The sequence below is a fragment of the Bactrocera dorsalis genome, chromosome 5, assembly GCF_023373825.1.
Source record: "Bactrocera dorsalis isolate Fly_Bdor chromosome 5, ASM2337382v1, whole genome shotgun sequence".
Lineage (NCBI taxonomy): Eukaryota > Metazoa > Arthropoda > Insecta > Diptera > Tephritidae > Bactrocera > Bactrocera dorsalis.
Genome location: NC_064307.1, coordinates 22,382,853 through 22,395,982, shown reverse-complemented (window position 1 = coordinate 22,395,982; position 13,130 = coordinate 22,382,853). Strand labels below are relative to the sequence as shown.

The window sequence follows — 13,130 nt, the reverse complement described above, 5'->3', positions numbered from 1 at the left end:
GCACTTCGTCGTGGATTTCGCTCAAGGCGCTTTTGTCAAAACGCTTTTGTACACTTGTGAACAGTACTCGGACTGTCATTCAGCAAATTTATAAACAGCTGATTCCAGTGCGACAGCAGCGCGAACGATGTGAAGTTGATTACACTTCGTGTGTCGGACCCTGTATATCATATATTATTGGCATGAGGGTAATATTGGTCCAGTGTGAAAACTTTCGACAATTAATTTCTTCAGTTTACAAGGCAGTAATTATTTCTAAATACATGGGAACGTGGAGCGTCTCTGTTCGCCCTAAAGTCGGGACTAATATGACTCAATGTGGCAATATTTCTAAGAAGGCGAGTTTTAAAATAACTTTCATCGATTTCTTAATCATTGCAGTAGAGCTAGTCTGTATAAATATGTCTATAGATACATTTGCCTTGATATTGACCGATATCATGATATCCCGTGATAACCGAAAGACGTTTAAAAATATGACTACGTAAGGTACTGGTAAAGGACTGCGGAAGGATAAGAGTCGAGTTTTTGACAATAAATTTCCGAAAATTTAATGCAGTGTGATGAAAGGACCAATCGGGACTTGATGCGTTTGAGAAACAAAACATTCTTTTAAAGGTTTGGACTGAGGTAAGTGTTCTTCTAACACTATCAGCGATTTTTTTGAATCACAGATTTTCAACGTGTCCGCATAAGTAAGACCGACCACAGAAACAAAAAAATATTATTGCTTGAAGAACTGGAATTCCAAGTACTTATTTGAGTAATGTCTCAGCATATACGACAGTGGCCAAAAAAAAAAATAGTAAGAGTTTTTAATTTATTTCGCAATCAAATTTCTGGTGCCGAAACATTCAGGGTTTTGAAAAAGACCTTCGGTAATAATTTTTGTCGCGACCAAGTATTTTTGATTGGTGCAAATTTTTCAAAGAGGAGTGGGAGCCCGTTGACGACGAACCACGTCCGGGATGGTCAAAAACATCAACTGATGATCAACACGTCAATAAAATAACTGAATTTCTATCTTCTTATCAAGAGACCGTGGATGGGCCGACAACTGAGTAAAATATTTTGTATTTGAAAAATGATATTCCGAGCATACGTGTAATAAATTAAATCCATGTTTCCATTAATTGTTGTATAACAATGTGGTAACATTGCTTTACGCTCGCCGGCCAACTCAGTGCGCCATGGCATCCATTACTCACATCGAAAAGAGGATTAAAATTTGCAAATTAATGAGCACACAATATGTTGGCGTATGTTTGTAGTGGCATTAAGTCCAGGTGACGCGGTATAAATTACGGCCTATAACAGTTAGTTTGGCTATTTTCCACGCAATTGGTTGCCCAAATTGGTTTAAGTATTTTGTTGCTTTTGTTGTAAGCTTATTACAAATATTGGTTTCCATTGCAAATATTTGCAATTAAAAGTTTGTTTTATTAAATAATTTCAACTAAATAAATTTTAGTCAGATAATTAGCAGTGAACAAATTTAATTTATACGAGTAGAATGTTTCGTTTGTGTTGGAAGCAGAAGATTCCGCCTCTAATGGCTGGTCGAATATGTGTTTGGTTGTTAACAGAAACAAATTTGGGTTTGGTTCGGGTCTTTATAATATTTTTGGTCTCATCCAAGTATATGGTCGAATATTTTTAAATATATAAATTAGGGTCCGTTCTCTGTGAAGCAAGTTGAGTTGATAAAATCGACTGAATACTGAATGCTGAAGAAAAATTCACTTAATGGAAAGATCATTTACTAAGGGTGCTATTTATATTCCTCACTGAAGCCCTCTGGTGCTGAAAGCCGATTACAAACGGTTCAAAACTCATCGATATAGATATTCTAACCTCACAACTTAAGTTAGCTTAATCTATCTAATTATGGTCCCACTTAGACTTCTGAGAACATCGGCAGTTCATTGTTATACACAAATACTCCTAAGGGTCATTACATCTCAGAAGTCGACAAAGCGCTTTGTTAGGGTTAGGTTATGTTAGCTATAGAAGCTGATACTCGTGAGATGATAAATAATCACATCTGAATAACTAGAGGTGTCTCTTCGTTGTGATCCTCAGAGCTTCTAGTTTAGGTAAGTTAGGGTAAGTTCGATGACGGATCCAAGAAACGCACTTGGACTACTATATGAAGTCCTTTGTGAGCGTGAACATAAAAATGTAACTTCTGTTTCCGAGCTTATACTCGTATGTAAGTCGACAAAGCGCTTTGTGGCCAGAACAAATTTGCTTAAACGTTCAATTTCTGTTCTGGCCAGCTCACTTGGACATCTGGAAGTGTTAGTTTCTAAGACTTTTACGCTTGATCTCGCAATCGCGGAACAATCAAGAAGGAAATATTGAGATGTTTCCACCTTCTCTTCGTCCATATAGCTTCTGCAGCTGGCATCCGGTACAATTCTCGATTGTACAGTGTGGAAGCCGATAGGACAATGGCTTGTTGGAACCCTCACAACAGGGGAGAGGCAAGTCTTACTGAAGGCAAAGAGCTTACTGGGCCTCTTACCCAGATCTCTCGATCTTTTGCGAACCAATTCAATTGCAACTCCCACCGGCTCGGAGGGCCATTTGAAAGTGTGATCTTCCAAGTCTTTCAGCCTTGATCTCGTAAACGCGTAATAATCAAGAAGGAAATGTTGAGATGTTTCCAACTCCTCTTCGTTCATACAGCTTCTGCAGCTGGCATTCTGTAAGATTCTCAACCGCACAGCGTGGACGCCGGTTATGTAATGACCTGTTAGAACCCCGAAAACTGGGGAGAGGCAAGCCTTACTGAGGACAGAGAGCTTACTGGGTCTCTAACGATCAAAGCGCATGAAAATTGTAGCCCAGCGCTGGACAAGCTCCCGTGCAACCTAGCTTTCCACTAGTAGAAAACATAAGGAGAATAGAGCGACCCGTTTTCATTTCACTGATAGCTGACCTAAGGTGGCTTAATCGCCAGTTTTACTCTCTGATTTCGGCGCGGTCTGGCTCTTATACACAAAGTGACTCTATGTCACTGGTAACGAGGTTAGACATTCCTTAACTAGTCTTGAGTACACGGTTAGGGAGCTCACGGCTAGTATCGCCGCCATGCTAACAGAGTGGATCGTTATCTTATTGGCAGCAACCTCAGATTGAAAAGCTCTAAACACAATGACCAAGAAGAAGAAGAAAGAAAAATGAAGTTGATAGGGAGTCCCGTCCAACAACCCCTGCCTAAGGATCGGAAAAACCGTTGCATAGAGACTAAGTGCTTAAATCCTGCCACAAATCGAGATGACTCAGCCTTAGTCTGGCCAAAGCTAGGCAGTGCATGGCAAAGTATCTATATATTTCGAGCTTCCTTCAACTTTGAAAAGTTGGGTCCATTAAAATTTTGAGCCTCACCGCGTGAGTTCAAATCGGACCGTGTCCAGTCAGGGAACTTATCATTGCGGCGATGCGAACCTTGCTAAGAAGTAGTAGTTCCACTCAGTGTCCGAAAGTTTTCTCAACCCGACAAGTGTTGCTTGCTAGAGACTCTGCAAAGTACATAACCTCCCTGAAATCAGCCGCATTAACTTTCTCAATCAATTTTTAAATAAAAATTTTGATGCAGAAATATAAAAAAAAAAATATTTTTTTTTGTTTTTATTTGAACTCCACATTTGGTCTTCCTCATTTTTTAACCTTTATATTTATTTTTTATTAACTCTTGAAAGCCAGCAACCAGAAAAACATACAAAATTCACTGCAGTATTACTTCTAAGCCAGCGAAGTCTCTACCTTGAGTACACCTAAATCCTCTTCCAAATACTTTCTCTCTTCTCTTTACCCATTTCACTCGCATTTTTCAATTCTTGTTACGCCTGCATTCACAATTTCGGAACGGCGACTTATTGACAATTGTGCCTGCGAGCGCGTAAGTGCCTTCAATTGCCTACCGGCGGTATGCAGCTGGAAGAAAATGCTTCCATCGCTCCCCGCGCGCTATCGATGTGACAAGCTGTGACCGCGCTTTTCACCAAACGTGCGAGCAAATTGCCTCAATATATGCCTCTATGCCAATCAATTGCGCATATTTGAATGTTTATACGTATATAGTTGTATATGTGTGTATGCAGGCCTGCATGTGTTGTATATAAGTGTATATGTGACGTGCATATGTGTCACCTCCTCAATATTTTGCTCGTTACCTTTTGTCTTTCATTCATTTGCATTCGAATTTGTATGCTTTTGTATGCGTATATAAGTAGGTGTACATGAATGTATGTAGGTGTATATGTATGTATGTATGTGTGTATGTATGTACGTGTATATGTATCTATGTATGTGTACGTGTTTATTTCGATTTGTGTATGGCTGTTAAGCTTCTGTAAGCGCTTTATTGACATGTCAATAATTTTCTTGCTGTTGCAGCTGCTCTGTCAGTCCAACGTTTTGCGCCATTTCAATTGCATTTTTCCCTCTCTTCTCTTCTACTCTTCTTTATTGACAGCGAACGTTGACATTATTGAAATTGCACATGTGTGCCTTCTGCCTCCTGTTTTCTACATTCATGCTCCCATGTATACTAGTAAAATGAACAGGATAGTGGATGAGGTTATAAACAATTTGGTTCTTACTTTTCAATTCTATGAAATCACAGATTTGTGTGACATTCATTTATTGGATTCTTGATTTGTTCTTTTTTTGTTGAATGATTTTTTTGTGTCAAGATATGGGTATTAGAATGATGAGAAAAATATTTAATATTGTAAGAAATGGTCATATTTAGACTCCATTTAGTATTAGAGAGAATCAAACTAATCAGATACCTAAATTTTGACCGTAGGAATCGGGGTCCTGCCAATGCATGTATCATCGATAAACACAAATAATAATCGGAAACAGCAAAGTCGGCTTAATACCGCGGATGGAGTAGCAGAAAAGTACTTTGATTGTAACCTGAACCAATTGAGCTTGGTGTGCAGGTACATTGTCGTATAAAAAAATATTTTGCCGCGTCTTCTGGCCCATTCTGGACGTTTTCAAACAATGCTTGGTTCAAATTGATCATTTGTTGTCTGTAGCAAGCTCTTGATATACCACACCTGTCTGATCCCACCAAACACAAAGCATTGCCTGCTAACTGAATCTCTATTCATTCATTCTATAGGGTGATTTTTTAAGAGCTTGATAACTTTTTTTTAAAAAAAAAAACGCATAAAATTTGCAAAATCTCATCGGTTCTTTATTTGAAACGTTAGATTGGTTCATGACATTTACTTTTTGAAGATAATTTCATTTAAATGTTGACCGCGGCTGCGTCTTAGGTGGTCCATTCGGAAAGTCCAATTTTGGGCAACTTTTTCGAGCATTTCGGCCGGAATAGCCCGAATTTCTTCGGAAATGTTGTCTTCCAAAGCTGGAATAGTTGCTGGCTTATTTCTGTAGACTTTAGACTTGACGTAGCCCCACAAAAAATAGTCTAAAGGCGTTAAATCGCATGATCTTGGTGGCCAACTTACGGGTCCATTTCTTGAGATGAATTGTTGTCCGAAGTTTTCCCTCAAAATGGCCATAGAATCGCGAGCTGTGTGGCATGTAGCGCCATCTTGTTGAAACCACATGTCAACCAAGTTCAGTTCTTCCATTTTTGGCAACAAAAAGTTTGTTAGCATCGAACGATAGCGATCGCCATTCACCGTAACGTTGCGTCCAACAGCATCTTTGAAAAAATACGGTCCAATGATTCCACCAGCGTACAAACCACACCAAACAGTGCATTTTTCGGGATGCATGGGCAGTTCTTGAACGGCTTCTGGTTGCTCTTCACCCCAAATGCGGCAATTTTGCTTATTTACGTAGCCATTCAACCAGAAATGAGCCTCATCGCTGAACAAAACACGCGCGCGAAACACATTTCGAACCGAACACTGATTTTGGTAATAAAATTCAATGATTTGCAAGCGTTGCTCGTTAGTAAGTCTATTCATGATGAAATGTCAAAGCATACTGAGCATCTTTCTCTTTGACACCATGTCTGAAATCCCACGTGATCTGTCAAATACTAATGCATGAAAATCCTAACCTCAAAAAAATCACCCGTTATTATCTCTGTATTCTTAAAATAAATCCAGTTTCCATCACCAGTGACAATTCGATGCAAAACTGATTTTCTTTCGTGTTTTTGAAGCAAAATATCGCAAGTGTTTATTCTATTGTCCATTTGTCTTTCATTCCATTCATGTGGCACCCACTTTCCACACTTTTGGATCTTTCCCACTGTAATTTTCTTTTAACTCAAAGTATTATGGTCTAGCAAGTACTTCACTTCTCGCATTAAAATCATTTTCTCTTAACCATTGAAACCATCTTTTGCATGTTGCTTCTGGAAGAGCATGATCACCATATGCCTGAACAAGTAGTCGATCCGACTCTGCCGCACTTGGACAGGAGCAGGTGGTAATCACTTGGCGCTATGTCCGGATTATATGGTGGATGCGATAAAACCTACCATTCGAGCTTCCGTAACTTCTGACGAGTCATCAGCGATTAAGCGTCTGGCTATATGGGAGCAGCTCATAGTGGATGATTCCCTTCCAATCGCTCAAAACACACAGCAAAACCTTCCTGGCCGTCAATCCCGGCTTGGCCACTGTTTGGGACGATTCACCGGCCTTCAACCACGACCGTTTTCGCTTGATATTGTCGTATGTGATCCCTTTTTCGTCGCCAGTCACCATCTGCTTCAAAAATGGGTCGAGTGCGTTCCGTTTCAGCAACATATCGCAGGCGATGATTTGGTCCAGAAGTTTTTTTTTTGCGTCAAATCATGCGGCACCCAAACATCAAGCTTTTTTGTCTATCCAGCCTTCTGCAGGTGGTTGAAAATGGTTTAGTAACTAACTCCCATCTTCTGAGCGACGTCACGAGATGCCACATGCCGGTCTAACTCGATGTTTTCCATGATTTGATCGGTATTCATCGTCACAGGTCTTCGGCCGGCTGGTCCATTATCCCATCCATGGTGTCGTTTTCACTCGCTCTGAATCGATGAAACCATTCCTCCGCAGTTCGAAGTGATAGAGTACCATCCCTCAAAACATCATTAATCTCACGAAACGTTTCTCTAGCGGATTTTCCTTTAACGAAGGAAAACTTTAAAATAGCGCGAATCGGCGTTAGTGAGTTCCATGTTTACACATCTATAACTGTTGAACGCAATATTCAAGCTAATCAAGCATAGCGTCGTTTTGTAGGTTATATCAAGACCTTTCAAAGATGGTTAGTATTGCCAGATGAGTTTTATATATAGCCGCGAAAGTCAAAAGACAAAAAAAATCAAAAAAGAGATTTTGCAATCGCATCACGTTTTATCCGAACCTTCTCTTCAGATGAAGACACGAAGCTTCTCTCATTTTTTAAAACATCTAGCAATAATATACTTCCAAAATTTATAATAAGCTCATTTGTGTTTAGTGTTAGCCTAAATTTCTATAAATATTTTTAACGAATATTCGTTACTGTGATTGTTTATTTTTAGTACAATGTCACAGCGGCTTGACAGCATGAGAGTCACTGATGAAAATAACTTTCATTTAGCATTGCTATAATTACGAAATAATATACGAAGGAAAATGACGTCAGAAACATATTTGGATTTGACCTTTGACCGCAGCGGAAAGAGTGGTAAACGCCCGATCAGACCAAAATTGCTGAAACTAACGGATGTCACGATGCCACATCGCAGTCGGAAGAAGACCAAAGTTAAGGTGAGTTAAATATAACATGGTACTATAGAATTATGAGTGACAGGTGTGAGAGGCAAAGCAAAATAGTAGCAAGCTTTTAAGGTCATTAGGTTCACAGTCATAGTTTTCATTAAGGTCATTGTTAGGAATGTTTGGTTTCTAAGTATAATCCATATATAGTATTATGTGATACACGTGTATTTTATTCGAAATTAGAACAAATCAAGTAAAAATAAACGGTTTTCAAAAATAATTTGACAACAGCGACACCTGTCGACCAGTTGCTTTTCGGAATCTTTCAGTTTATAATATACAGTGAATTATTCCAAGTTTTGTGTACACATCTAACACTTTTGTCGCTGTTTTTCCTATCACCGAAAACTCTTACATCATCCATCATCTTCACCTAGTTCGACCACTTTCCTTATATTTCTTAAGATTGCATTTCTTGTAGGTATCATATATTATTGACTCTTGTCCTTGTGTAATAAAGTTTGGACACTTGCCACTTTTCTTTGGTCTATCTCTCTGCTGTTAAACAAAAACTAAAACTTTCATTGACGAATAACAAAAACAGCATCCAAAATTTAATGAATGCAAAATTCTCCTCCTGCTTTTCACAGACCTTGTCTAAACTGGCTGCTCTTCTTGCCCAGGTTGTTTGTAATCATTAAAAATTAATTAACACACAAAAGTTGCCTCCTGCTCGTTTAGCAGGTGAAGGAGATATTTTTCAACGTAATTTAAGACAATAGCTTTATTCTGCATTATACCAAGAAAGAGCACAATAAAAGTAGCAGAGGTGGAAGAAAAAAAAAGCTAGCAGTCTATGGTACATGTTTACCAAAAGCACCAGCTGTTACTGCAATATTTATTTTTGTTTTCGACCGCATAAAATATTATTGATTCTTTGAAGTTTAAGGTGGAATTTTAAAGTATTTCATGGAACTAACAAAACCGAATTTTTGAAGTGAAATATGAGGCCTTATTAGAGGATATAAATATTTGGCTCCTTTTGAATCGAATACGATATCGAAAGCACTGAAGAGGATTGAACATCTTATTAGTAGTATTATTTCTATTTGAACTCTGTTCTGCTTCAATGACCATGCTATAGCTTTTCGATCTTAAATATTAAGGAATTTTATGGCTTCTCCACATTAGGTGCTAGGAAAGTTGAATTGTTTATCCTTTTAATATAAAAGATGACCCTACTTATTTAACAGAAAAGCATAGAAACTTTTATCTATTTTAAATGTTAGTCGCATCTAGCTCTCAGATGGTCCATTCGTTGAATCCATTTTTTGACGACTCCTTCGAGCATTTCGACTAGTAACAGGCGAATGACACGCGTGATGTTTTGCTCCAAGTCCCGAATCGAAGCGGAATTGTCCGCATAGACTTAAGACTTTACATATCCCCATAGGAAAAAGTCTGAAAAGTCTGTAGCAGCTCTTGAATCTCTTCAGTTTGCTCTTTGTCTCAAATGCGGTAATTTTGCTTGTTTACGTGCCCATTGATTCAGAAACGGACCTCATCGTTGAGCAAAACTTGACTTCTTGGAACTTTTCAAGAGCTCATAATTCGAAGCGATGTCGCTCGGGAAGGCCGAGCGGGTTCAGTTCTTGCATAAGCTTTATTTTGTACGCTTTCATGTTAAATGACATAAAATCCGCCAAGTCGTTCCATATGGCAGTCCGAGTCACTGCGAATGGTGCCGAATCGACTCTTCACGGTGTTCTTATACATTCTTATCTGGGGCTGTTATATTTTCTTCACTGCGTGCTAGTCTATTCGATCAAATAGTATCCAATAATGAATGCTGGGTCTCAAAATGGGTGATTTGTCAAGGAAAAAGGCTATTGTAAAAAGCAATTCTACTTGGATCACCGTTATATTTAATTTATGACGAGCCAACATATTTCGAATTAATCTAACCTCGTCTCATATTTTGAAGGGAGGGAGTCACCTTTGAAACTATACCTTCACCCTCGAAACTTGGAATGCCTTAACCTCCAGTCCAGGTTTCAACGAAATTAGACACTAAAGTTCTTATCAACAAACCAGGTTCTTTGGTTCGTTAGCAGTTTCCCAACTGATCAAATTTTATCCAGGCTGACAAAAAAATGCTACATTTTCAAGTATCTTAATACACATATTTATTAGTATAGCCTTCAAAATAGGCTCCTGAGTCAATACAAGTATGCCATTGCCTCAGAATTTTTTTGTTTTTTTTTATTTTGGAGCAACATTCGTCAGATTTTTGAAGAGTTTCGACTTCAGATTCATAAACTCTCACTTGGACAGCAGTTTGATGAGTGTAGAATTCTCTGCTAGGTTGTCAATTCCTCGACATCATTTTCACAAATGGTTTTGGTCTTTTAGTACGAGTCTATCTTTAACGCGCTTTATACCAAAATATTAAACACCATATCTTATAGAAATTCTCAAACTCCGAATGCCTTAACGAGTTCAGATACTAAGTTTTAATCGAAGTTCCCGTAAACAAGCTGAGGCCGCTAAGAAGCCTCATACGCCCTGAAAGCCATAAGTCAACGTCCGGTGTGTTTAACGTGGGTACCTGACGATAGTCTTACCCCACGAATCTCAGAAGTACAGAGGATCAAAGCAATGCCTTGATCAGCGCCCTGAAAATGCCAGGTTTATTCAGTACCAATTGGCAATGTGGAATATATGCACTAACCACCTTGGTGGGTTTTGAGGCCCATTTGAAACCTTTACCGTACAAAAGTTTTTCTCGCATTCCGGTTTTAACCACAGCCACCACAATATTCCCCGAGGCATTAGTCCACATGAGCAGGTTGGAGCGAACTTCAACGGCTTCTGCTCTCCGTGGTACCAGAATTAAGTCACCGGTCAGACCTCGTAGACAAATCTACAATCATTTGAGCTTCCACATTACGCGCACACACCATTCACATAAAAATTAACGCTAATTCCCAGTTAAACGCCTTCGCCGCCTAAGTAATTCACGCGGAAACATCCCAAATTGTTCGGCATTCTGACTAGTAGAGATTACACAGCTAACATTTAAAGGTTCATCGGTCCAGCTAATCCCTATACCACCCAGATCCCTAATGTCCGAGTACATCGGGTGTTCTGCAATTGATCTGAAGTCAGACATTGCTTTTCAAGTTCTAACTAAGCGAAATCCAAAGGTTCCAGCAAGAACTATCAAAACATAGACCGGATTTTAAAGCTTTCTTACAGGTCTTTCACTGAGTTGCAACGTTCCAAGAGTCTTCCAATATTCTTATGTTGAAAATAGGTCCCCTTAAAAGCTCATTCTAACCAAACTTCAGAGTTCTGACGTCGTTTATACTTGGTCACAGTTGAAAGTTAAGTTGAATATCATGTCTCAACCTCACTTCCAGCATAAAGACGGCGATTATGTACTACTCGTAGACGATCCGTACGAAATAATACAATCTATACAGTATATAGAGTTCACCAAAACTCGCTCCAAAACAACATACTCAATTCAACCACCACAACTAAAGCCTAATACGAGTACCAAAAGTTCCACGACCACTCACTACATTAAATATTTACTCAAGTAATATGTGTATTTCTTGTTTACAAAAAAAAGAAAGCGAGGAGTTTCATTCCATGCAGCTAATATGTTTAGCAGGGACGACCTACTTCGCTACATGGAATCCCTCTTAAGTAATCACTTTAACTTTCTGCTTTACCTGTTGCCTTGTGAGCGCCAGCACCGCTTGGCTCGCACTTCCTTCCTGCTCACACCGAGCATCCATTAAGTTGGCGTTCACAAGGAATTTACAATAGCCAATTTGCACAAGCTCAACACACACACAGACACCCACCAGGCTATGGCTGCCGGAGCGAGGTAGAGGCACTGTGCTGGAAGATCGTGCTATGCTTCAATTAGAATTTTTAATTAAGGCTAGTCACGTTACCGCTGCCCATCTGCCGAACGCTGCTCCTTTATGCATCGCATTCTAGGCGTCACTCAGTCTGCGCCGCAGCACTCTGCGAGTTATAGTGCGAGCATTACGTGGTGTATGAATTTCGCTTGCGATTTCATTTGTTCGTTGCTTCGCTTGTTAGATTGTTTTGTTCTTAGCGTAAATTTACATTTATTTGTTATGCATAGAATGTATTTACAGCGTTCGTATATTAGGGTCGTACTTATTGGTATTTGACGAAGAGATGAGAATATCGTTGAGAGTCAGGATAGATTAGATTCGGTTAGATGGCTGATCTCTCAGCAAGTCGGTTGTTGTTCTTGTTTCTGAAGCCATCCAATGTGGACATAACCAGCCAGTTATGCTACATAAAACTCTTATGTATTAGCTCATAAGACCCTTACAAATCGACAAAGCACTTTGAGCTTATCACAAATTTGTGGAGACAGCTAATGTCAGCTTAGGCTTTGTCACCTGGTTCACCGAAGGTAAGACTGCCGAGATGTTTCCACCCCCTCCATACAAGCTTAACAACTTGCGTCCGCCAAGATTTTTAGCCTTACCACCTTAATGCCTATTGGAAAATATCCAGTAAGAATACTCTTTACTCTAAGTGAAAAGGATCTCGCAGTTGCGCAGAGACTGGTCGTCTGTCTATAGGTGCCGTGGAGTTCGTCAATTTTGCAGTTACAAGCAATTTTGCTATGACCAGGCACCCAAACTATAAGTCGCTCATAATTCCCGTCCTGCTATATGGTGCAGAGGCTTGGACGATGACAACAACCGATGAGTCGGCGTTGCGAGTTTTCGAGAGAAAAGTTCTGCGAAAGATTTATGGTCCTTTGCGCGTTGGCCACGGCGAATATCGCATTCGATGGAACGATGAGCTGTACGAGATATACGACGACATTGACATAGTTCAGCGAATTAACAACGGCTACGCTGGCTAAGTCATGTTGACCGAATGGACGAAAACACCCCAGCTCTGAAATTATTCGACGCAATACTCGCCGGGGGAAGCAGAGGAAGAGGAAGACCTCCACTCCCTTGGAAGGACCAAGTGGAGAAGGACCCGGCTTCGCTTAGAATATCTAATTACGCCACGTAGCGAAGAGAAGAAACGACTGACACGCTGTTGTTGACTCGGCTATAATCGCGTAAGCGGTGTCTACGCCAGTAAAGAAGAAGAAGAAGGCACCCAAACAAGTTCGATGATTAAGTAGCTTGTGACTGTTTCCAGTAAGGTTATACACTCCTTGACTAGTTTTGAGTGCAGAGTATTAGAAGCAAAGTTTCTCAAACAATTCCCACAACAGCCGGTTCTACCTTAACGGAACTGACCCTGACTTTAACCGCCCAGGACTGTACTTTCGGAGATCTGATCTCGTTTGTATCGCTAAGTTTTAGTATAAGATTGCCATTACTGGACCAACGTCTTGCAGCCGGGTTGCTTCGTATC

General features: G+C 39.8%; 1 protein-coding gene across 2 annotated transcripts in view; it reads left to right on the top strand.

Moving 5' to 3' along the window:
• Window positions 1-13,130, top strand: part of LOC105230093 (uncharacterized) — a 359,356-nt gene that overhangs the window by 24,565 nt on the left and 321,661 nt on the right. For both annotated transcript variants that reach the window (XM_011210682.4, XM_049458741.1), the window contains exon 2: window positions 7,514-7,742. In XM_011210682.4, coding sequence (XP_011208984.3) covers window positions 7,608-7,742 — 135 coding nt within the window. In that variant the 5' untranslated portion in view covers window positions 7,514-7,607. The remainder of the gene's footprint in view (window positions 1-7,513; window positions 7,743-13,130) is intronic.